This window comes from Rhinolophus hipposideros (genome assembly GCF_964194185.1).
Source record: "Rhinolophus hipposideros genome assembly, chromosome: 21".
Lineage (NCBI taxonomy): Eukaryota > Metazoa > Chordata > Mammalia > Chiroptera > Rhinolophidae > Rhinolophus > Rhinolophus hipposideros.
Genome location: NC_138067.1, coordinates 18,301,563 through 18,326,718, shown reverse-complemented (window position 1 = coordinate 18,326,718; position 25,156 = coordinate 18,301,563). Strand labels below are relative to the sequence as shown.

Genomic DNA, 25,156 nt, shown 5'->3' with positions numbered 1-25,156 from the left:
TGTCCCTTGTTATCACTGTTCTGGATGGAAGTCTCAAACTGTATCTTGTTGAGGTTCATTTCTTAGTATCTAACGAATGATATTTTCATACCACACACAAGACTCTATCAACCTCCACAAGCTCAAGATTCTTCTGCAAAAAATTTGAAAGTCAACACATAGACCATCACCTAGACTTCTAACAATCCTGACAACTGCCTGAAGGAAGTAGTCTGGGAAAGAGGGGTGACAATCTAAAACTTGATCTTCAGCAATAATCTGAACATAACCTCATTTTCTAATGGGAGTGAGCACTTGAACGATGAGACACATGGAGCTGACCAGTTGTACTCCAGGCACAACTAAGGTCCTCCTTTCTATTTTGTGTATGAGGTTTCTTCTTGGAGGGTGAAGAGGAGGTTAACATCACGACCACTTTAAAGAGGCAAGAAATGCTGACAGCCTAAATCAGTTTCTCCAAATAAGGTCTGCAGAACTCCTGAATCAAAATCACCTCGAAAAATGGTTTTTAAAAATCCAGGATTCCAGGCCCTATTCCACAGCTTCAAAATTCCAATCTCCTGGGGGCGGGAATCTACATTTTAGCAAGCACCTCTCCCTAACTCTAGTGCAGGCAAAGTTTGCAAACCACAGACTCAAACTATGGTAGTGTCGGTGGGCTGAGGGCAGGCAGAACCTTGAGCTCCTCATGGAGGACATGGTCTAGCATCTGTCAACTACCCCTTCCACCCCATCCCCGCCGCCAACAAACGCACTCGGCAACGGTAGGGGCCGGGTCTGGTTCGCCCCTCACTCGTCCCCCTTTCAGGTTAGGAAGAAGCTGTGGCAGAATTCGGTGTTTTCGGCCCGGCCCGGCTAAAAGGGCGTCTGAAGCACGCACAAGGTCTCCGCCTCCCCTTCCCTGTCAGGGTACCTCTTAGTAGCCCCTTCCTGGCCTGGACACAGGGAACCGGCGAGCTCCATCGGGCGTCGACCCAGAGCAGGCCGGACCCCCTCAAAGTTCCCTCTCCCGCAGCCGCTCTTCACACCCCTTCCCCAACTCACCGGCGGATCGGCGCGGGCCTCTCTCCGCCCCGGACCCACGTGCGCGCGCGCTCTGCCCCGGAAGTGCTCGCGGCGCAAGGCCGGAAGTGCGCAGGCAGTGCTCGCGGCAGCGGCGGCGACGGCGGCGGGAGGTTCGGTTGTCGCCCGTTGGCCGCGCGGCCCCGCGCTCGGCGGCCGCCATTGCAGGTCAGGCCGCGGGCGGGGGGTGCGGGAGGCCGCGGGAAGCGAGGGCCAAGCCGGGGATGGGGGCGAGGGTACGAGGGAGCGGGAAGCCAGGGAGCTGGGGCCGGGCGGGGCGCGCGGCTCGGGGACAAGAATGGCGAGCGGAGGGGCGGGGAGCGGCGGGCGGGGGAGGGGAGGCCAGGAAGGGGGAGGGGAGAAGGGAGGGCCGGGCAGAGGTGGGGGCGAACCAGGGGGGGCCCCGGGGGTAGGAAGGTCGGGAATTGTGGGGGAAGGGAGCGGTGTGGAGACGGAAGGTGGAGGGAAGGAAGGGAGCGGGCGGAGCGGAGCAGGGCGGAAAGGATGGCCGAGCGCGGGCAGAGGACGGAGAAGGGGGCGGCGCGGGCCGGATCTTCGAGGTATGTGTGGAAAGGGGCTCATCCCCCAGTGGGGAGGGATCCCAGCATGCGAGGCTTGCGGGAGCGGGAATAACCGGAAAGAGGATTCTGGAGGGGCGCTTAGGATTGAGAGGTTTGTTCGAGGGAACATTTTAAATGGGGGGAGGCTGCTGGGAGAAGTAATTTTGGAGGGTGGTTGGAAGGAAGAGACAGTCTGGAGAGTGATCCCGGTTCTTTTGTGGGCGGAGTGAGAGAAGAGCGAAGAGTGGGGTGGGGTCCTAAAGGAACGGAGTACTTCAGAATATAAAGGGGATTAGGGAATGATTTGGAGAATGAGGATGGTGGAGGGAAAACGTTTAAAGAGTAATCTTTCGGAGGAGGGTGAACGGTCTGGAAGATCACTCGAGTTGGGGGTGTGGAGTAAGATAGTGTACAGAATAATTTCCCTGGGAGGTAGGAGAACGGGTGAAACAGCATAGTAAGAGGGTCCTAGCGAGAGTCGGGGGGGGGGGTAATTTTGGAGGGGGTTGGGGAAGAGGATTGTGGGCGGGACCAGAAATAGGAAGTGTTTGTAGCTCAAACTGAAGGGATGGGAGGGAGCTCGGGAGAGGGTGAAGATGGGGGCTGGTGGGAGGAGAATGCAGGATAGAAGGAGACCTTAAGGTGGGCTAGAAAGAAAGGGGCTTTGGGGAAAATCAGGGTGCCATACCCGTTAGAGGAGAAACTTGAGATGGGGCTGCAGAATAGGAGAAGATGGAGAAAACTGGACTAACTCAGATCGACTGAAGCCATCTTTTCCACCCATTGTCTACAAATACCAGTAATTGATTCCCTCCATCATGGGAATCCTAAAATGTGATGGGAAAGTATCACGTGTATGCATAGTATCCACACACGTTTACGAACACACCCTTCGCTAATTAAAAGTTTGGAAGCATTCAGTTCCACCTACCCTCCATAGCCCCTTTTTGGAGGGAAGCAAGATTCTCATTTAGAAACAGGATTTTAGCATTTGATATAAGGCTGTCGAGACAAGATCCCCTTTGCAACTTAGACCATCCCTTTGAGTCACAAAACCACAGTAACACTGCTAATAAAAATAATCGGTATTCATTTGTATGTAAACTTTCCTGAATTGTTCATTTGGTGGAAAGGCATACAGAGAAATAGTCATGTTTAGGGGAAAAACCTTCCAGAACTTAATTCCTGAAGCAGTTTGGTGAACCCTGACTGCCATGTTTGAATTGTTCTATTAGATAAATCTGATTTTATTCTGATGACCGCTGCTTCTATAGAATGTTTTACTCCACTATAAACATTAAAATAATTATACAGTGTAGTATTAAGACATTCTATTGGACATAATACAAAGAAAAAGCCATGTTTCTCCAGGTAATCAATAGCATGATCCTAAAGGCTTACCATGTGTTAGGCACTGTGCTGAGGATTTTATATTTATAACTTCATTTAATTCTCACAAAAGCTCTTTGAAATAGGTTCTTTCTTTATGCCTGATTTATTGGTGGGGACTGAACCTTGAGGTTAAACTATCCCCCTCACACATAGGATAAGTGGCATAATCACAGAATCCACATCTGACAACTTAAGTTCTCCCTGTATCCCTAAACACACAGAATAGTCCCTGGGACCAAATCAGAGCTCAATAAATGTTCATTGTTGGCCTAGCAAGTTGCAAACATATTTTGTGTCCTGTATTTAATAATTTTTTTTAAGAATTGTAAAGTTAAAGCCTTTATTCCCTTAAAGAAAAAAAGCTTAAAATACAAGAATTGAAAGGTTCTAATGAAAACAATTTATAACACATTTAGCTCTAGTAAAATTTAGTTATTTGTAGCTACGTTAAACCATTGAATCAAAGCCCCTTTTTTCAGTAAAAGCTGTGTTCTATTTAATTGGATACATATCACTTCTGCCACATTTTATTTTGGGGGCAGTTACCATTATGAAGATCATTGCTCACACTGTTCTGTATAAGACGTAAGACTTTAGTCATTTTTTAACAGTTTAACATTTAACAATTCAGAAACCAAAGGATAAGATAATTTTGATTAAACTGAATCAGTGACGAATGTCCGCTAAAATCAATTGGATATGATAATAAACAGGCTATTGTTGGGTTTTAACTGACTGCCCCACAGAGGTAATAGCTACTTTGGTGGCAAGTTATGAGATATTCCACATAGGTTACTTGCCACATAGGTTCCTTACTAACGGAGTAAAGCAATCAGAAGTTCTCATACAGACATACTGTATACCTACTTTGGCCCTTAAACCATTGTCTAGAGTAATAATGTCAAGGAGCAAGAAGAATAATAGGATTCAGATTATAGGATATTTTAAGATGCTAAAGTAGAATTTTCAAATTTTACTGTAGATGTACTGTAGGGGAGAGCAATCTGTGAGAGGACTACAAGAGAAGCCATATTGTGGAGGGGTTAGGGTTCACATTCCAGCTCTACAATTTATTAGGTTTGTGACTAATTGAGCTTCTCTTAAACCTGTTTTCCTCATCTGTAAAATGGGAGTGCTAAGACAGTGCCTATGTCATAGGATTGTTTTCATTTCAGAAATGAAAGTTTGTGAGAAATGAAGCTTTTTGTATAGTAAAAATGCTCTGCCTGGACTTTTTTCTTAGAAACTGTGGCATTTTGATTTTTCATATTTTTAATAATTTAAATAGTAACTAACTTCAAAGTAGAGATAACCAAATAATAAGGGTGTATCCCAGATTGTTCTGATTCCAGTCAAACCTTTTGGGTTTTGATTCGAGTTCCCGTTATGGATCTGGATTGGTTCTGAGACTGCCGGTTCCTTTGCTGCTCTGGTTTGTTCAGGGGTCTTAGTCATCTGGAGCATTTTCCTGAGAAGAAGTAACAGTATCTTAACTTCACCCAGGCCTTCCAAACTAGCTCCAGGCCTTAAGACTGGGATGATCTGGGGCGAGCTTAGATAAGGAACATTTCTAGAAATTTTGAAGCTTCCCAAAAAGGCTTGCTTTGTGTGTTTTTTTAAGTAGGGAAATAATTAGGATTTAAATGTATGAAAAAAATTCCTTTACAGAGCGAAAGGCACCTAAGTTAGGAATATATTACTAGAACTTATGTATTGTTTATTTAGCTTTACTGAAGGTCCAGAAAAACCGAGTAGAAAAAGTTTCCCCCTTTTATGAGTGGGGTTGATAAAAATAATTCATTGCAGGGCAAAGAGGTTTGGGTTTTTCCCCATATCTTCCTATTTCTCCCAAGTCCAGAGTCTAGTCATGGATTTAATGAATTTATCCTTTTGAAAAGTGACACTACAGAAATTTCTCCCTGGCACTACAGTTACATTGTCAACTTGGAATTATTCTTAACCAAAGACAAGTTAGTCTTAGCCAACTCTGGGATTAAACTCAGGGCTCTTTAAAGAAATAGGTGCTGGGTGAGCTCTTCCATTAACTCCTTTTAGTTTTATGATTTGATATATTCATCAAACTGTGCCTTCAAATGCTGCTCTTGATAAAACTGCAATTTCTACAGAAGCAGTATCGTAGAACAAACACTTAGAAATTGCTCTAGCTGTCTTTAAGTGTTGATGGAAGACTTAGAAATCTGTTTATTATACATAAAATATTCATTGTAATATTATCGTATTCATTATTACTAATAGATTTGATTTGTATTATACTTCACTTTTTTGTTTTCCTATTAACTGGCTACTCTCAAGGGGATGAGGACAGACTAGGCTGCACGTTCTCATATCCTTTTTAGTCAAGTCCGCACGAAGTGAAATACATATTCCCAGTCCCATCCATCAGGTGTCCTCAGTAAAGTAACCAGGTATACCTACCTACTTTAGCCCTTAACAAATTTTTAAATTTGATAGAGACGCGTAGACCTCATATAACGTAAGTGTAGCCAGGTCAGTTTACGGCTTCCTATGAGCTAGTCTTACAAGCTGGTATGAATTCATTTGTATTCATATCTGCAGTATCCCAGTAGGTCCAGCACAAGTTTTTTTACCAGCCTCACTGGGTTTAGCAGCCTCACTCTCATTAGAATGGTGAGGCTGTAGGCCACAGAATTCTTATTTTCAGGAGCATTATTAGTAGATGTCTGCCAGTATCAGTAATTGTACTCAGGCAGGGCCTCCTACATAGGTGTGCTCATTGAAGTACCAGTATTAGTATGTGGGTACAGCTACTCTGACCCAGCTGCCAGGCACCTATTTTCCTTGGCCCACTTAGGCCACTGTTCTGAATTCCTGTTCTAACAGGAGACTTGACAGGAAGTGAGGAATGCGCTGAAAATATTTCTGCATCCCCTTTTCATAAACAGTCCACACATGCCTGCCTCAGACGTGGTCAGAGGCCTTAGAGATTGACCTTCCCTGCCATGATTTACCTAGAAAATGTGTATGAGCTGTTTAAACACATCGCTTCTCTGAAACCACCTATGTTTTACTATAGCTTATACACATCACGGAGACTGGACTGCATCATCAGTCATTAAAAATTTATGTACAAGAACCCCATCTTAATCTATATACATTTATTAACCTTTAGAAACTCAATGACTTCATCTAATTATTGAGCCTTTTTTGATTCATGACTAAAATACACCTACCGTTCTCTAAATTATAGTCAAAATTATACTGTGGAAATAACAGATTTATTCATTTTATCCTCTAAAATAATAGGTATTCATCTGAATAGAACTTAAGGAATTTAAGGCATTTTTTGCATATATTATGTCTTCACAATAGTTTAATGAGTCAGGTAATCGAGGTGTTAGCCCCATAGTCATTAAGTGACTTAGGTATGATGACAGTTACAGTAATGAGTTCCATACTTACAGGCTGGAACCTGAATTTAGGCCTTCTGATTTTAAATTGTTATCCTTCCTTCTTCAAGAAACCTTAGAATTTTTAAAATGCTTTTGGTGGTTCTTTGGATGGTCATGGCAGGGCCTCCTTATCTGTCAGATGACCTTTGCCCTCCTGAACTAGTATGTATTACCTGTTCTCAAGTGTTGCCACAACTGGTGCTGCTTCCAGAGCTGCTTCCAAAAGGTCTGGCTTACTCGAGGATGCCCTCTTGATTCCCTGTTGCCCTTCTGACCAGCTCTTGCATGTATGCAGTGCCTGCCTGCTGCCTTTGGGAGGACAGAATTAGGTAGTCCTTTGAGTGTAGATAAAGTCAGATGGTCTAGGTTCTTAGGCTGGCTCTGCCACATACTACCTGTGGCGGAGTCCTGTATGGTAGTTGTGTGTTCCACATACAAGCAAGTGTCTCTCTCAGTAGCTTTATCTGCAAAATAGGGATAAGTATTTGTCTCATAGAGTTGTCACGGCAATTGAGATACCTATATATATGCACAGCATCTGATTCGTAGTAAAAATTCAATAAATACTAGCTGCCGTTTATATTAGGTTGGTGCAAAAGTAATTGCGGTGTAAAAGGTTACAAATTGCAAAAACCGCCATTACTTTTACAGCAACCTAACATTTAAAGCCCAGTGAATTGACCAACCTCGTGTTTCCAGAGTGTGTTTAGTGCTCAAGAATAGAGATTCTGCCGTCCTATAAGGCTGTTCGCAATATACTTTTCCCTGGAGATCCAAAATGACGATTAACAGATCGTTAAAGAAACCTGTTTAACTTTTTAATCAGGTATTTGCTAAGCTTGAGCACAATTACAATATCTGTTAACTTGCTGTACAGTTGGTAAATATTGGACTAATAACATTCCACTAAGCTCCATCTATTCACTGGAAAGACTTATACAGAAGCTGTACTTTAGAATCCCCTATCCACTCAACCCTCATGAATGTATCCTTCCCAGAAAGACAAGTCCAGGCAGTTTCAGACAAAAATGTCCCATTTTAACCTATTCTTGTAGAGTACCACAAACTTGCCACCAGGTGGTGCTGTTGTATAAAATGAAAGTTGATTCATGTGTTAGGGTATTTAAGTGAAAGGTGGTTAAAGCATTTGATGAGATTCACATTAGAAAACAGCCTCCTAGTCACTAAAGTCTGAAGGACTTTTCAGTTTTCTTGGCTTTTAGTTAAAGGAGGTCCTTTGAACCCTGAAATATCAGATAAGCAAAACGGCAGACATGAAATTTACATCAAAGAAAGAAAGAAAATCTGAAAATTCCTTAGCTTTGTTTTAGAAAGACGTAGAATGGAAAATAGAATAATATCCTTGAAAAAGGCAAGTTAGCATAGTGGTCAAGAGCCTGGGCTGTGCACTGTATGTCTTGGGTTCAAATCCTGGTTCTTTAACTAGTAGCTATGTGATCTTGAACCCAGTTGTGATACCTATTAACTGTTCACACTGTAGTTGATTCTTGATGATCTTAAGCAATTTTATATGTACATCAGTTTTTTAAAATTTATAGTTTGTTTAGAGCAATGAAATAAAATGCATCTAAAGCACCTAGTAAAGTACATAGCACACAATAAGTGGTAAACATTAGCTAGCATTATTATCCTAAATCTTTTTTTTCCTCTCCAGCTTATTTTCAGTTGCTTTTTAAAGACGGAAGGCTCATGGTGCAAATTGTTGTTTCCAGGTGAGTACATTTTGAGACTTTTTATTTAGCTTGATTGATTAGGGCTATATAGGTTTGATATTTTCTTGGAAGAAATAGGGTCCTCAAGTGCATCTTGCACAAATCTTTGCATTTCAATCTCTAATTCAGTGCGTAGCACTGCCCAGTTTCCCAAGAACTTGTGCTCAAAAGAGTTCCTTTGGGCCTTTGAATGGTGGTGTAGGATACTATTCATCCTTCACCCCTCAAAAATATTGTAACCGCCAGCCCTTTGCTTGCAGTGCTGGGGCTGGAGGCCTGGCAGAATGGGTGCTGATGGAACTACAGGGGGAGATCGAGGCTCGCTACAGCACTGGATTAGCTGGAAACCTCCTGGGAGACCTACATTACACCACTGAGGTGAGGGGGCTTTTTTTTCCCTGCCTAATGCCTCAGGAAAGCAAGGTACACCAAGGTGGTGCTCCCAGGATCCAGAGTGAGGACTGCCCTCAGGTTTGTTATCAAGGTCTAGCTAATCTGCTAAGCTGTTTGTTCTCCCCCCACCTCTGTAGTAGCAGGGGAGTTGAGCTTTGGGGAATCGCAAAAGGTCACAGTCCTAAAAGTGAAAATTCTCTTACCTAGGCAAAAAAGTACACAAGGGTGGGTTGTCTTCCGTGGATGCTCAGCAATGTTAGACTCAGACCAGGGAGTGTAGGTGCCAGCATGCCTGCCACGAGCATCGCTAGGGAGTACCTGAGTCTATGACCTTGCCCTGAACCTCAGGCGTCTTATTCTTGTTCTGCCAAAGGGAATCCCTGTGCTGATCGTGGGGCATCACATCCTGTATGGGAAAATCATCCACCTGGAGAAACCTTTCGCAGTCCTTGTCAAACACACTCCTAGGGAGCAGGACTGTGATGAGCCAGGCTGCAAGACTGGCACCCGGTACTTGGTGACAGCACTCATCAAAAACAAGATCCTTTTCAAAACTCGCCCCAAGCCCATCATCACCAACGTCCCTAAGAAAGTATGAAAGAACCCCGGATTTTCCCTAGAGAGCGGCCAACTCCTTGGACTCGTGCTCCACTGCCACCTCGAGGACGGTTCGACAGTTCCCTGGGACCACAAGGGGGTCCTGTTCTAAACACGGGCCACCCACTGAGCATGAACTCGGATTCCTTCCTTATGGCAACCGGTTCTCTTGGTGGAAATCTGGCCCCATTTCCAAGGAACCCATCTCCTTTTCCAACTTCATCAGGCTCATTGGCTTCAAATCCAGCACCTTTCCCTGCTGGTGCTCGTGACCCAAGCATGGCTTCTTTTCCAAGGGGGATGAATCCCACTGGCACAGGTGCAGTTTCTTTTCCAAGGCCAGGTGGCCTCTTAGGCCCAGGGCCAGGGCCAGCTCTAAACCCTAGAGCAGGGGCTCTTTCAGGTCCAGGGCCTCTGTCTAACCCAAGAATAGGGGGTCTCCCAGGACCAGGTCCTATGTCCAGCTCAAGGGCAGGTGGTCTTCTGGGAACAGGTCCTGACTCCAGAGGTGGTGGCCCCTTAGGCCCTGGATCAGGAGCCAACCTGAGAGCAGGTATCTTGTTGCCTTCTGGGAATGGTCCTCCCAGTACTAGACCCGTTGGCCTGGGCCCTGGACCAAGTCCCAATCTGAGATCAGGCTTCATAGGTACAAACCCTGCCCCAAGGTCAGGTATGTTTCCAGGCCCCAGCCTTGGGCCTAACCCAAGGGCAGGTGGCCTGGGCCCAGGCCTTGGGCCCAACCCAAGGGCAGGTGGCCTGGGCCCAGGCCCTAACCTGGACACCAGAGCAGGTGGCCTCTTGGGAACAGGATCTGGTCTTAACTTAAGAATGGCAGGACCTCAAGGCCTAGATCTTGCCCCCATTCTAAGAGCAGCAGGTCTTTTAGGAGCAAATTCAGCTTCTTTCTCACAGGCTTCTGGAAACATGGGCACAAGCCCATCTTCCATGGCAAGAATACCTGGCCCCATAGGCCCAAACTCGGGTCCTGGCTCTCGGGTAATGAGCCTTCCTGGGCCAAGTCCATCTTCCATGTCAAGGGCTCCTGGCCCCATAGGCCCTAATTCAGCTCATTTTCCAAGGCCAGCTGGCCCAATGGGGGTGAATACTAATCCCTTTCCAAGGGGGACAGGTTCAGGCGGACTGAACCCAGCTGCCTACTCTCAGTCTTCTGGTACATTGGCTTCAAACCCAGCTACTTTCCAGAGGTCTGTGGGCCTCCAGGGCTCAAATTCAGCAATTTTCCCAAGAGCCTCTGGACAGCTAGGATCCAGCCCAGCTAACTTCCCAAGGGCCACTAGCATACAGGGTCCAAATCCAGCTCCCTTCCCAAGGTCTACTGGCCCATTAGGCCCTGGTCAGGTTACTTTTCCCAGGTCAGCTCCTGGGCCCCTTGGCTCTTCCCCAGCAGGCCCTGTGGGTATCAACCCAGCTCCTTTTGCAAGGCCAACTGGGACTCTGGGTCTAAACCCAGCTTCCTTACCAAGGATGAATGGCCCTGTAGGCAAGACTTTGGTCCCATTTCCTAGAATGGGGAGCCTTCCTGGCACAAACCCAGCTGCTTTCCCCAGACCAGGGGGTCCAATGGCTGCAATGTACCCAAATGGAATGTTACCCCCTTAAACAGCATTTTCTCTCCAGGACCACTTTGATTTCCAGGCATCGTGGTTCTGAGCAGAGGCTGTGTTTTAGGTAAAAGGGTAGCTATGGAGCTACAGTCTGAAGTACATAGCTGGGGCTCAAGTTCAAATGAGCCATCTTTTTCCTCTGCTTCTTTCTTGATTGAAGGTGAAATGTATTTTTGTGGGACATGGACTACGGCAGGTGGGAATGGTCCTGGCCTTGAGAGAAAGGATCTCCAGCCTTCTAGAAGCCACCTGGGCTTGCCCCACAGCTTTCTGGCCCTTGTTTCTTACTAGTTTCTTGAATTGTTCTTGTGGACTTTTCCTCAGGGATACATTGGCTTGCAGGTCCCAATTCATATGTAGTCCCCTGCTCACCACTGGAGAATCAGCTCACAGCTCTCTAGAAATGTTGCATTGGTGAACGGACCATGCTTCAGCAACTGTGACCTGGGCAGCTTGGACCTGGTCATCCTCTACTGCCGTACGGTTCCCTAGGGGCTTGAACACAGAACAGGGAGGTGGGCAACCACTTCAGAGACCCATCAAATACAATTTCTGCTTGACTGGTCCTGCAACTTCCATTTCCCGGACTTACGACCAGAATCAAGGCTCTACAGCTCATCCACCTCCCTCTCCACTGACTCCCAATCAAAGAACCTCAAAATTTAAACTGATGTGGATGGGAATTAGGGTGGGGGTGGGGGGAGTGAAGGGGAGAAATCACTGTGCTTTGTTCAGCCTGACGCGAAAGGATGGTTGGTGTTTTTCCTGCATTGTATCTTTTCTTACTGTTTCTTTAATAAATGGGATGAGAGGGCTGCTGATGTCACTCCATTTTGTTACCTGTTCCACAGAGAAGGAAGTTTACCCACTGCTTTTCATTGTTTCAGCTTGGCCACAATCCTACATTATCTGCCAGATAAAATGCTTTCACTCAAGGAGGAAGCAAGCTTTGATTTTTTAGCATTAGCTCACTCATCTGCCAGTAATTTCCCCAAAGACCCTGACCACCCTCTACAATAAAAGCCAAGCCACCATTGGTAGGTATACAGTTATCATCAGAGTAGGCCTACTGTATTCCCCAGGTCCAGAGGCAGCTGTGACAACTTATCCTGCTTCTGAGTTCCACTGGAATTCCCTTAACTATTTCTACTCAAGTGCTGCTTTTGAAACTGGAATAAAGAGCTAGCTTTCATTAATTACAAAGAGGGAGGAAGTAGCTCAGAGATACCAGCACTGTATGAGAATCTTTATTTTGACAAATAAGTGCAGTATAAAAAATTTGACCTGAAAAGTTAAAAAAGAAAAAGCAGATAAAAATAAATATGTTTACAAATTATCATAGAAATAATACAAAAGACAGTTAAAATTCTCAATGAGGAAAAACCAAAATGTGTCCAGTTGTATAAAGGCTCTTCCCTTGCAAGAAACGGGGATAAAGCTGAAGACCCAGTTTGGTTTCACTGCTGAAAAATGTACAAAATAACTTAGAAAAACCAGTCGAGGTCAAACGTTGTGAGCCCACTACTTGTACCTGCCTGCTCTTGATCTGAGGAAAGTTGATAACCACAGTCCAAGGCAGAGCTGATGGTAGGACAGCCAAGAGTTTTCCATCTGGGAGTCCATCCTATATTAACCTTCAAGTAAAAGCTGAAGAAAAACAAGACCTTAGTGAAGTCTGAGCTCTGCAATTGGCTGACCGGATTTCCTCCATTGTAGTGCTCAAAATAGATTACTTCTCGGCCAGCAAAAACACGGAAACACGGAAGAGCCTGGAACAACTGCCTTTAGCAAATGCCTGCTGCTCTTCCCAGCCTTCATGATTGGGCCCGACACCAACCAGCAATCTTGTCAGAAGCTCGAGGTCTGTGTGATGCAGCAGTGTTGGCTGCACTTGGAAAACCCTTGAGTTCATGGGAGATGAAGGAAATGAAAGCACCAGGGTTTGCCAATCTGTGGCTCAGAGCACACTGTTCCTCTTTAGGAAGCACCTGGGCAACTAGAGGCTTGCTGCTCAACTCCTGTCTACCTTAGTGCCGGTTCTGAGGGGTTAGCTGGACCTTCTCTGAGAATGGACGTTTGGAGAGAGAGCACACACCAGCAAGCAACCCTTAAGTCAGAGGCACAGTCAAGATCCAGGTTTCAAACCCAAGAGCTGAGAACAGTCTATGGATTGCAGATGTCTAGAAAATGTCCTCTCCTTATTCCCCCCAAAAAGCAGAGGGAAATAAAACAGCCCCAAAAAGCCTGAGAGAAAGCAAGAACCTTAGGACTTAGGAACCAATTCCATCTTCTAGTTTGGTTTCTGGAAAGAAGCAAGTATAGTAGTGACTATCCACAGCTTGGCTGTAAGAATTCTCGGAGAAGCCACTGAGGAGAATGAACAGTCTCACAGATGACTAGCTTGGATTTCAGGGTTCACTTAAGAACACTGAAAAACTTTCCATTAGACTGTCAAGAATTGTAGCTTGGCATGCTACCCAGCTGCCAAGGAATCTGGCCCAAGCACTTCGAAGATGGCAGCCAGTTTGGTCAGAGGCTCTTTATAGCTTCTCCCCCATATGCTGAGGGCAGGCTTGCCTATTACAGAGGTGCCTGTGAGTAGTCCAGGCTCTGTCTGCCTCACTGGCCACCTTGAAAAACTTACCCGATGAGGTGGAGGGCGAAAGAGGTGATTATGTCACCTTAAAGAAAGCCAAGTGAGGAGGCTAACTTAGGACTCAGAGCTGAAGTTGAGAGAGGAATTTACGAGTATACAAGTTGAAATACCCGAGCCTTCACTTCCTTTCTACGCGTGTTGGGGTTTAATCTTCCTGGTAGATGACCAAAACATGTTATCTCCCCAGCAGAGATCACAGGCTAAGCTAGATGTCTGGGCAGTTTCCAGGTGGAATACGTTGAGCCCAAAGCCTCCATATAACCCATGGCCTTTAGCACCAGCACCAATCTTTGTTCCTCATGGCAAACTCCTTTTTAACATATATACACACTTAAAAGCAGTTCAGTGCTAACTCCCTGCTAGGTTGGCTTATCCTTGGGATGTGGAGATGTGGAATGGGGTATACCACATAATAAAGCACCATTCCTGGACCCTGTTTTCTGATGCCCAGAGCTCAGGCTTCTGGGCCTTGTATCTCAGGCACAATCTTATTGCATTGATACTGGATTGAGGGGGGATACGTTACTAGCTGGCCCAGATCTCAGATTCTCCCACCACCTCTGGTTGCACTCAGATGGGCTAAGAGAACCCCTTCCCATAAGCTGGCATTGCTCACTTACCTATCAGAAGTTGCCACTGAAAGGAACTTATTGTTTGGTTTAGCACACTTCTGAGTTCCCTCTGGATCCTGGGGCAGGAAGTGGAATCTCCCAGAGGCCACCATACAGTGGACAGCCTGAAAACATGTCTCCTCCAGCTCCCTGAGCTGGCATGGGTGTTGCCTCCTCTAAGCAGAACTGTCCCAGGCCATAAACAGTTACCGTCCTTTGCACTTCACATTTGTCCTTTGGACCATTAAGAAACTAAAACAGCATTCCCTCGTCCCTCCCACCCCATCTTCTCTCTTCCACTCCCCTTCCCTCCCTTACCCATTGCACTTCTCCCGCTCTGCTTGAGGGTTACGTCACACCTCAGCAAAAGCTAAGCTGTACTGCTCTGTCTTCTTCCCACATCGCCGGGCGATAATGGCCAGATACAGCATGAGGAGGGCCACCCAGTAGCAGCCGTACAGGACGGCGCCAGAGACAAGGAAGGCTAGCTCCGTCTCACTGAATAGATCCTGGCAATACGCAGTGTACGCCAGTCCCCCCAGGAGGACCGCCACCCAGATGGACACCGGGATGAGGCCGATGAAGTTCACCACGATGGTTTTGCGGCCCGAGGTGCCCCAGCCGGACTTGTTGATGGTAGCAATGGCGAAGATCTTGGCTGGCAGGAGGCTGGACATGTAGAGCAGGGAGTAGAGGGACATGAAGATCATCTCTGCATTGCCCCGAAGGAAGCAGGCGTAGGTGGCCTTGATGATGCCCACCAGCTGCACTGTCAGCAGGAAGAGGAGAATGTTCCAGATGCGGCCACGGTAGAAAAGCTGTATGACTGTGGCAATGAGGAAGAAGGGGAAGAAACCCGTGACCACTGATTCGTAGGTCATCCAGAGGTGGTGCTTATGGAACCACAGAGAGTTGTAGAGCCACTCCCGGAAGTAAGACTTGCTCCAGCGGGTCTGCTGGTTGAGCCACCGGAGGTACTTGGTGGGGGTCTCGGTGAGGCACTTGGAGCGTGCTGTATACTTAGTCCTGTAGCCGAGGCTCAGGACTCGGTTGGTGAGGTGCCGGTCATCCCCAAAGCTGCACTTGCTGCCTAGGAACTTCTGGTGGTACCAATCTTCGAGGAATTGCTGGAGGAGGCTGTTGCGGTACATGCCCAAGGGCCCACTAATACACTGCACACAGCCGAAGTAGGACTGGCAGGCCCGCTCCACGTTGAAGGCCATCCAGTACCGCACACTGCTCAGGAAGGAGATCCACGACTCATACTTGTTGAGTATCTGTAAGGGAACCATAGATGCTGGGCCTCCTCACCTGCGGCCACGAGCCCCAGGAGACACCCCGGAGACTGCAAGGCCTCCCTATGCTGAGCTCTGCAGCCCATTGCTTAAGTTCCTGACCACCAGTCCTTGCTCAGCCAGAAACCTGAGGCTCAGAGGAGCCCGCCACACTCAGTCACTATCCACTGTCATCTGCACTGATCGTCCTAGTGAAGTTAGTCTAGCAGTCAAAGCCACCTTCCATCTCAGGGCAGCCTATGACAGTGGCAGAGAAAATGCCTTGAGAAAGATGCACAGCGACACTCCAGCCACTTGTCCTGACCCTTCAGTTGGAAAGCTGCTTGGGAAGACATGGCATGTTGCCAGCAGTACCCTCTGGGGGAAGACATGGCCACGTGCTCTCACCATACTGCCCAGAGCTCCTGAGCACAACTTACTTAAGAGCAAGGGTCTGACTTTGGAGGTGCTCACTGCACTAACAGAAAGGAAGTGCCCTGCACGATTAATGACCGCACAGGCTCTCTACACCTGTTAAACTAATTCTTTCCCCTTCACATTGAAAACAGGCAGGAAAGGGTTTGGGTAGCAAGTGAGCCCTTTGGTACCAGTGAAACTATCAAGGAGGAACACCGCCCACCTCCCCCGCAAACACTAGGAAGTCAAGATGCCCATTTCCCAGGCATATCCAATTGGATTAGGAAGCAGAAAGTCCAGACCCCTGTCCCCAGGAATGTTTGGTTACTTCTTACTTGGACATCTCCCCCGACTCCCCCTACTTGGGGGTCCTCCTCTAGGACTCGAAGCATCTCGATGGTGCAGGCTGGATCCAGTACAGTGTCAGAGTCACACACCTGTAAAGGGAATCCGCTGTCAGCCCACTCTGACCTACCCACCCCTTACCCCCACCCCCACTGCCTGACAGATATAACTCCCTTTTACGTGATTCATTCCAGCCACTAGGAAGAGATCTATGCCGTACTGGTGAGATTAATAACAAAGTATAGTAAGGAAAAGGAGAGTTCAGATACCAGGCTTGACAGTCACAAGGCTGAAAGAAAGATCCAGGAGACTCAGCGCTGGTCGTGGAAAGGGAGAAATGTTTAGAACTGGACAAGTCTTTAGCTCCTATGGAGCCAGGCTCCTGAGAAATGGTCTCAGAATGGTCTCTTTGGGTCCTTGGGAAGAAAGAAGGAACAAGTCATTGAAGTCAGATGACAGGCACAGTGTGTCTAGACCAGGGCCAGCAGACACTCCTCAGAAGGTCAAGTAATGGCTCTTGCCAGAGGTTACTGCCCAAAGCTGTCCTATAGGATATTAACAATGGGGCCTTCCCTGTTTCAGCCTCTCGCCTCCTGGATGACCCACAGCCCAAGTGGAGGATGTATCTACCTAGTCATAGTGCCTGCACACACCCCCACACACACACACACACACGGCTGCCAGGCCCTCAGTGCTCCCTTGGCCAAGTATCAGATCAGGGCACCGTATGGCCACGGGCTGTTCTCGGATTATACTCTGGATGGGCATGGAGGCTCTGGAAGCAGCTGCCTCCAAAGCCTGGATCAAATCCTGCCCACCAGTCCTCCTTTCCTAGTGAGGCTGATGGTTTGAATCTAACAGGTAGCCCCATTACTGAACCTGGGCTATGAACACTTATGTTTCCTTTTCTGATTTCTAGAAAATTACTGAGATGGTACAAAGATCCCAGATAACCATCGGGCAGGGGAATTGGTTTCCTGACTCCTGACAGAGTCAAGAACAGTATCCACAGATGAGCCCACAGCCAGTTCTGCAAAAGCCCAGAATCCTTTTATTGAAGGTGCTGAATGAAAGCCCATTAGCCTGCAGGAAGGGGGTGTCCCCACCCCACTCCAACGTACCCAGCTCTCAATGTTGGAAGACATGGTGGCCAGAGACAAGCAGCAGAAGGCTGATGGGAAACAAGGTAGAGCACATACCTGCTCCCTCCTATCTCCTCACCGACACATTCTTACATCCCAGCCCAGGCTGGGAAGATCGCAGGAACCCCAGGGCCAGACACCCAGGGCCTCTTCAGCCTACAAGCCAAGCTTCCCAGTGCTGCTCGTCTCATGGCTACTTCTTGCCTTGACCCCAGCCCATTCTTCATGCTGCTCAGCTTCCTTCTCTCCAGGGAGGTCTTTTCTAGCTGAGCACCTAGGGAAGTTAGAGCTCTAGGCTGCTTGGGTTTCCCCACTGCCTGGGACAGGGTTGGTTAGCTCCCACAGAGCGAGAAACCCACACACCCTCAGCAAGGCCTTTGGAAGACAGGCAGAAATCCCAGCAGGGCTGCCCAGGCAGTGATCCCAGAGCCCTAAGGAGAAAGGCTGCCTCCCGTGTATGAGCCTAGTTGCTGATCCACAGAACACAAAGGAAATGATCAGGAAAGGAAGATGTGTAGAGGAGCAGGTTTGGGGGATCCTGTGCCGCAAGGGAATGGATGACAGTCACTGTGGCTTGATGTGCCAGGGCTCAAGGGCTTTTTGTAAGGCTTCTGAGACCCCAGGAAAGTTTCAAAGGCCCTTTGACCCAAAGTGAGCTACAGAATCAACTGCATCACATCCCTCCCTACAAGGCTGAGGTCCTTGGGCCTAGAGAGAGAAAAAAATAAACGTACCAATGCTCATGCAAGGAGTCAACTTGGGAAAAAGCCAAAAACAAAAAGTGAATTTTAGGTGGGTACAGTCTAGAAAAAAAACAAACTGGAGTACTCAACGAGGCTGAGTTAGCACCCAGGTCGGCTACCACCACAGCCGCTATCCATTCAAGGGATGGGCAAAACCCTCTGGCAAGTACAGAGAAGGGCAGAAACAGGAATGAGCAGTGCAGTGTGGGTGCTGGACTAGAAATCTGGGGTCCAGGGTATCCGTTTCTACTTAGTACTGAAATGCATGAAGCTTTAATCAGTTCTCTCTAGGATTTGTTACTGTGAAAACTGGAGCTATATTAACCTTTTCAACCTAATAAAATTTCCAGATGGGTGTCAATGACCTCCCCACCCCCACTTTGACTCAAAGTTAGGCAGGGTCCGTTCAGGGTCCTGACCCTGCTGAGACTGCTGCAGAATCAAGCTGCAAGATGGTTTGCACTTGGGTCCCTCCACCTCACAGACACAAATTGGACGCTGGGAAGAGGAGGACTTTTCGGCCCATAACTAAAACAGTATTTGAGTGCTTTTGCACTCTCCATGCTTCTCCATGAAGAGGCTCAACCCCGTGTGGCCAGTGCGTAAGAACAAGGTGCAAGACAGGCTGCCAGGGCTCAAATCCTGCCTCTGCACCTCACCACTGAGTGACGTCAGGCAAGTTACTTAGTCCTGTGCTTCAGGTTCGCCTTCCATGAATGGAGAGGATAATAGTACTTATATCCTAGGAGTATTATGAAAATTAAAGGTACTAATATATATGAAGTACCTATAACAGTGCCTGGTATGAAGCAAATGCTATACAATGTTTGCTATTATTAGGACACAAGTCCAGAGACCTGCCCCAAGTCACAGAGCTAAGAGCAGAACTGGGATTCCATCTCAGGTCTTTTTAACCCCCAGAACTGCTGTTCAGAACCACTATGCCTGTTGCCTTACGTGCAGAGAAGGGATGTACATGACGGAAGGGATCTAGGCAGGTCCTGAAACTCCTGGAGGAGGATGTGCCCGGCAGGCCGGACACGTCGGCGCACTCGTAGGGAGGCCCCCTTACCTGAATGTAGTCCACCGACTCGCCCAGGGCCTTGAAGGCCGTGTACATGACCTCTCGCTTGCCTCCCCACTTCTGCATGATGCACGAGAAGGTGCTGGCCTGCACCACGTCCCGCACGCGGGCCATGCCATCCTGCAGGCTGGCCTCCGTCTCCCCCTCACCCGCCTCATGGAAGTTGCTACGCCACACAAAGAAGCCGGCTTGCTCAGTGCCGCCCAGCACCTCATGGAAGATGTCCAGCATGTAGGAGTCCTCCTGGCGATTGCCGTCCACCACCATGACCACCTTGAGGTTGGGGAAGGCAATCCGCTGGGCTGAGCGCAGGCACTTGCGCAAGTAGCCGGGGTCCTCCTGGTATGCCGCGATGCAGAGCGCCACGGAGCGCCGCGACGGGGAGGGCAGCTTCAGTGGCCGGCCTGCCCGCCTCATGCGCCGGTGCTCCAGGAAGGCAAACAGGCTCTGGATGAGCAGGTGCAGGCCCAGGATGGCACCGTACAGGCCGAAGGACAGGTAGTGCTTTTCTGTGTGGATGAACTGGTAGCCTGTCACGTAAGCTGCCAGGATGCCACCCAGCACTGCCAAGGCAAACAGGCTGGTGCCCACCACACGCAGGGCTGTCGTCAGCTGCACCGGCATCTGGCGGGAGAAGGCAGGAGATCTCCCGTCAGTGGGAGTGGGTGCATTTTCTGTGAGCCTGGCCCAGAACTGGGAAAATGACCCACTAAAAAACCATGTCCACTGCTGAGCATGACTGTTATTACCTCAGAAGCCAGACTACTGGAGTTCAGATCCCAGCCCTGCCACTTACTATCTATCTGACAGTCCCTTAGCTAATTCATCTGTAAAATGTGGATGGCAGCATTAACCTTGTAGCCTTTTTGAGGGTCACACTGGTTACATATTTTAGTAAAGCACTTCAAGTAGCATTTATTATTGTTAGACAAACCAAAGCCTGAGAGAGCTATGTGATAACTAGCTGGTGAATGGCGGAACTGGGATCTGCCTGACCCAAAACTCTTGTAGGCAAGCATCAGTAGGGGGGAACCTGAGGCCCCTCCCAGCACATGAGGGGTCAGGGAGAGGGAGGCAGCCAGTGGCCAAGATTCTACCTGCGCTGTACCCGTAGGGGATTGCTCTCTGGGAGGGGAATATTTGCCAGCAAAGCACAGCCACCAATGAGGCCCATGAAAAAAGTGGGGGAGGAAAAGAGGAGAAACAACAGGAAACATACAGAGGTGCCAGGGGAAAAAAGGAAACAGCTTCCCTTTCTCAAAAGAGCAAAATTAATAAGAGAAAGTTTTTCTATGTTCTCTGCTTTCTCACCTTTTTCTCATTTACTTGAGAGGCGGGAAAGCCACCGGGAAAGGCAGACCAGGGAAAAAAGGGGAAATGAGAGCTGGGGTGTGGACAGCTCTGGTGGAAGCCGGGTGCTCAGGGCACCAGAGGGAACTGCAGCCACACTGCAGCTGCTGGGAGGGGTGGCTGCCTGGGAAGCCCCATCCACTTGGTCCTAGTGCCCGCAAGAACTCTGTGCTCGTCCCCCTGCCTCGCCTCGCCTTGCCTGCAAAAGCTGCCAGATTTTGTTTGCAATTGAGTCAGGGCTCCTACCCTGTTTCCCCCGAAAATAAGACCTAGCCGGACAATCAGCTGTAATGCGTCTTTTGGAGCAAAACTTAATATAAGACCCGGTCTTATGACTGTCGGGTTAGGTCTTATTTTCGGGGAAACACAGTAGCATCTCCCCTGTTGGAAACAGCTGTTTTAATGAAAAGAGCTTAGGACCAGGCACCAAAGATTTATGCTTGAGACCATGGCTCTACCACCTCCTGGCTGCCTGACTTTGTCCAAGTTCTCTGAGACTTGGTATCCCCCCTAACGGGATGCTAATAGTTTCTTGCTCCACAGGTCTCAGGTAAATCGTTTTCCTGAAAATGGAAGCAGTTCCAGCCATGAAGGACCACCCCAGTGGGAAGGGTGATTGTGGAGGGGGAGGGTCTGATCTGGAGAACCCCATTATTACCACTCATCCTCTACAGACAATGAGGTCTCACTTCCAAGCTTGCTCCAACTTTAGGTCTTACTGAAGCCAACCCCTGAAGCCCACAGCAACACAACATGTTCTTGCCAGGGGAACACGCAGTCACTGCCTAAATCCTGAGATTCAGGCAGCAGCTCCATTCCAGTAGCTTCAGCCCTGAAAGTGCTGTTGGCAGCAGCCTTGCCTCTCCGGGAAGCGTGGCCTCCGGGAGCTCTGCCCTGCTATCCCGGGGAGCCTGCCGCGTGCTTCCTCTGCAGGACTCCCAGCCCTCCCTGGTCTCCCCCGCCTGCCCGCACGCCCTCCTGGCACGCGCCTGCGGCCCAGAAATCCCCAGACCACGCACCCACTCCAGGAGCGCCCCCATTCCCCTCTAGAGGGGGCGTTGCGGGCACCGCTGCCCACCTGCGATCTGGGAAAGGGCGCCCAGGCCAGCCCAGCAACCTGCCGGGCTCTGGCGCCCCGCCTCGGTGCAGTGCGAGAGGCGGTGCCCACCAGGTTAATGCAGCCAGGAAGGCACTCGCCACGCTTCTAACTCCCGCCTGAGTCTCGCCTTCTGGCGAAGGCGGTGCCGGCCACACCCACGTGCGGGTTTCCCACGACTCAGCCGGGAAAGAACGGAAAACCCACGGAATCAGTCGGACCAGGCCCCGTTCATCTCCCCAGGGCCCCAGCTACCTTGGCAAAGTGTGCCTGAAGACAAAGGCGCCATCCCCGGTGTCGCCGTCTCCCACCTTACCCAGGCGGGAGCCCCACACCCGGCGCAGTAATTGAAGGCACTACCCCAGCACCCCCTACAACACCGAAGACCAAGAAGGTCCCGCAGTCGGGGACCACACGAACCATCAGGCGCTGGTGCGGGCTCTGGCTGAAGTGCCCTTGCCCAGAGAGGGGGGCCGTGTAACGCCAAGCCAGCGGAGGGGAGCCTAGACCGCCTCTCGTCCCCGCCCCCCTTCACTCAGAAGAGATTCACGGGAGGTCGGCCCCGGTAGGTTAATGCGCACCCGGCTTCAAGGGCACCAGGTTAGGGGCGATCTCTAAGACCGCCTCCACCAGACGACAGAAGAAAACCCCCAACCAAGGACGCACACAGCCAATCCACCCCCGAAACTTTGCGTGGCTGCCCAGTATGCAGCCTCTCCAGCTGACAGGTGTGCCCTGCTGCGGGGCCCACACGCTTCGAGATGGTAACTTGTGCGCGGGGCGGGGGCTCTTTCCTTTGCTCCCGGCCGCCGTCCTGCCCCCTCCAAGCCGGAGAGGGAAGGGGAGCCCAGGCCCGCGGATACGTGCAGCCGTGGCCCGGCTGACCCGCAGGAACCGGGGCGCAGAGCATCTCGGTGCCAGGACAGGTGCGAACCCGCAGGCGGGCATGGGGGAGGGAGAGACTCCGGCCAGCCTCGTACCCCGCACGGTCGTCTGCCTCCTAATCCATTCACAAAACAGGAGCCGCAAGGGAGGAAGGGAGGAGAGGCTGGAGGAGGAGAGGATGGAGGAAGAAAGGGAGGAGGGGTCAGTGGGGAGGGGGCCGCAGGACCCGTCGCCGGGAAGCCTAGAGATGCCGCAGCCCTCAGCCCGCCTCCCGGCGCTGGATACGGCGCCCGCACGGCCCGGGGAGCCGGTTGGGGTCTGCGGGGCACCCCTGGACCCGGCGCGCCCGCGTCCTCTGCGCAGCCCCCGCGCGGCCCGCCCCTCCAAAGCGGCCGGCGGGGCCCGGGCTCACCGTGCCGCCGGTCGCCCGCGCTCGGGTACTCAGCAGGCCCGCGGCGGCTCCATGCCCCTCCTCCCGCTCCTCGCCGCCGCCGTACCTCGCTCCCGGGTGCACCGCCGCCGCCGCGCGCCCGACTGACGAGCGCCGGCCCCGCAGAGCCGCCTTTAAGTACCGAGCGCGTCCTCGCCGGGAGAGGCGCCCTCCACCGGCCCTGGGGCCAGCAAAGTTGGGTAGAGTGGGAGGGCTCCCCCGAGGGCCGTGAGGGAGCACCCCCTTCTCGGCTCGGGCGGAGGGAGCTCCATGCGGCCGGCGCTCGGCAGGACGCCGGATTCCGCGTGGACGCGGCTCCTCCGGTCCGCAGAGACTCGCAGTCTGTGCGCCCTCGGAAACTGAACAACCCTCCACCCGTCCAAAGGCCGAGCTCCTCCGCGCTCTCCTCGTGGCCAGGGGCCCAGATGGAGACTGTCACTGCTAAACCTAGAATCTGAAGCAGTTAACTTTCAATATAACCGCAGTGCCTTCCCAATTGTTACTCTCCGCCCCCCCCCCGCCCCCCGTGCCCCTCTTTCTAAGCCTGGAAATCTACTCACCCTGCAAGGCGAGTGAGTCGGTAGAAATCGTCCCCCGACTTCTGCACGCGAGGGGGCTGTTCGCTGTATGGGGTACAGCCTAAACCCAAGACAGCAGAACCTTCCTGCCGGCAAAAAAAAAAAAAAAAAAAAAAAAAAAAAAAGGCGTAGAAGAGAATAATTGTCAAATATAAAAGGCTGGTCAAAGAAGGTGTTAACAATTATTCCAAGCTTAGCATTGAATTCCGCAGTGGGGCGCTGATGGCTTTAAGGCTGTTTGCAAAAGCTGCAAATGGTTTGCAGGAACCTTGGAAGTTCCAGTGTCTTAAAGCCAAAACCAATTCCTCCTCCCCCTTTTTACACCTTTATTTCCGACATCCATGACCTCCTAAATTCCCGACTGACCTTCTCACCACTGGTTTCCCGGTCCCTAAAAGCTGGTGCTAGACTTAGATGAGGTGGGATGGGGCTGGGGAGAGGTGAGGAGCTGTTAGCAGAGGAAGGAAGTTTAAAACCAGCTGAACACACTGAGTTTCTCAATCTCGGGAAAAGTTGAAGATGAATTATAATTAAAGACTAGAAATAAGTTTACATATCCTCCAAGCACACCTGAAATAATTCCATCATTTCTTTCCAAGCTGCCACAAATGTATAGGAACCTGAGTGGCAGTCTACAAGCTGCTCCTCTCAGAAGTCTGAGAGTCTCAGACCTGCCTACCTACCACCTTCACTCACCCTGGGCCATGGAGCTCATTCCTAGGTCCTCCAGGTAAGTAAAGACCCCTGGCATACCTACTCCACCCACTCCCATCTTGCATTACAGAAATCAAATCATTTCATGCTTTTACTTGAAAAAAAATCATCACTAGTGTGCTACATGGTTTAAGCATTCTTTATTATGTGCTTTTTAAAACTAGTATTGAATCTACAATGGCAATGTGTTTTGAATTTAAGACTAGCCCTAACAAGAGCTAATAATGTGCAGGCAGAGAGAGAAGCCCCTGGGTAAGAGGACGGCTCTGGAGGCAGACAGCCAGTTCTGCCACCAGCTATGTGGCACTAACCTCAATGTCTTCATCTCAGAAATGGGACTGAGGAGCTACTTTCCAGGGGTGCTACAAGGATTAAAGAGATTGGCTGAGAGTAAGTGCCCAATAAAAGTTTGCTCCAGTTAACCTCAACTAGAGAATGGATTCCGCTTGCCGATGCTGTGGATTCTACATGCCCATTCCTCCAGGATGTGACACTTGGTGACAGGAAGTTCAGACATCAGTGTTAATGACAGATGCCTTGTCTTGACTGCATTATGGTCTCCCAGAGCTAGGCCACCTCGTCCACATCCACGGACACCACAGAGCCTGGAGTTACCAGAGATTAGCTAACTGATCCTACCTCCCACCCCAGTTTGCCACCGGCAACATTTTAGATTAGGGAAAACCAGCAGGGCTAGGCGGGAGGAAGACGAGGGAGTGCCTCGGGCTGCTGGAAAGTGAATACTCCATTTAAGGACGTCCCTGTGAGAGGGAGGGCCCAGCACGGCCATGTATTCTGTTGTCAAGAGAAGCCAGAAATCCAGATTTTTATGTGAAATCTCCTAATTTTTCAGTGTTGGAAGCTAATCAAATGTCAAAAAAAACATACTCCACAGGCCAGGCAAAATGTTTGAATCATATCCAGCCAACTGGCCGCCAGTAAGGGACCTGTTTAGCAGCCTAAGGTACAGGGCAGCCAGTGTGGGAAGATCGAGTGTGCCCTCAGGGCAAAGGCAACAGGACTTCTCAGGTGCAAGTT

General features: G+C 49.7%; 4 protein-coding genes across 17 annotated transcripts in view; 2 read left to right on the top strand and 2 right to left on the bottom strand.

Moving 5' to 3' along the window:
• UTP4 (UTP4 small subunit processome component) overlaps positions 1-1,225 on the bottom strand; it is a gene marked incomplete at its 5' end in the record, with an annotated part of 28,318 nt that extends 27,093 nt beyond the window's left edge. For 3 of the 12 annotated variants that reach the window (XM_081031017.1, XM_081031012.1, XM_081031015.1), the window contains one exon: positions 914-1,056. Coding sequence is in view for 1 of the 12 variants with exons in the window: in XM_081031007.1 (XP_080887133.1) it covers positions 1,045-1,225 (181 nt within the window). Of the gene's footprint in view, positions 1-755 lie in introns of all 12 variants that reach the window. The other 9 variants (XM_081031016.1, XM_081031011.1, XM_081031010.1 and 6 more) reach the window with 7 other exon arrangements.
• Positions 1,154-11,608, top strand: CHTF8 (chromosome transmission fidelity factor 8; the record flags this gene model as incomplete). Of its 2 annotated transcripts, none has more annotated exons than XM_081031023.1 (4): positions 1,154-1,230; positions 8,121-8,178; positions 8,439-8,556; positions 8,945-11,608. In XM_081031023.1, exons 2-4 carry the CDS (start codon positions 8,156-8,158, stop codon positions 9,167-9,169), a joined length of 366 nt encoding a protein of 121 aa, XP_080887149.1. In that variant the 5' UTR covers positions 1,154-1,230; positions 8,121-8,155. The 2 variants fall into 2 exon arrangements, with proteins under 2 accessions (XP_080887149.1, XP_080887150.1); XM_081031024.1 differs by lacking the exon at positions 1,154-1,230 and adding an exon at positions 1,498-1,622 and having other exon boundaries at positions 8,945-9,169.
• DERPC (DERPC proline and glycine rich nuclear protein) lies at positions 9,166-10,788 on the top strand (the record flags this gene model as incomplete). Its single annotated transcript, XM_081031022.1, has 1 exon — positions 9,166-10,788. One exon carries the CDS (start codon positions 9,166-9,168, stop codon positions 10,786-10,788), a length of 1,623 nt encoding a protein of 540 aa, XP_080887148.1.
• HAS3 (hyaluronan synthase 3) lies at positions 11,181-23,444 on the bottom strand (the record flags this gene model as incomplete). 2 transcript variants are annotated; one of them, XM_081031019.1, is made up of 4 exons in its annotated part: positions 23,387-23,444; positions 19,054-19,689; positions 16,087-16,188; positions 12,020-15,337 (listed from the first exon to the last, which is right to left on the bottom strand). In XM_081031019.1, exons 2-4 carry the CDS (start codon positions 19,687-19,689, stop codon positions 14,414-14,416), a joined length of 1,662 nt encoding a protein of 553 aa, XP_080887145.1. In that variant the 5' UTR covers positions 23,387-23,444. The 2 variants fall into 2 exon arrangements, with proteins under 2 accessions (XP_080887146.1, XP_080887145.1); XM_081031020.1 differs by lacking the exons at positions 12,020-15,337; positions 23,387-23,444 and adding an exon at positions 11,181-11,288 and having other exon boundaries at positions 19,054-19,807.
• Positions 23,445-25,156: the final 1,712 nt, after the last annotated feature.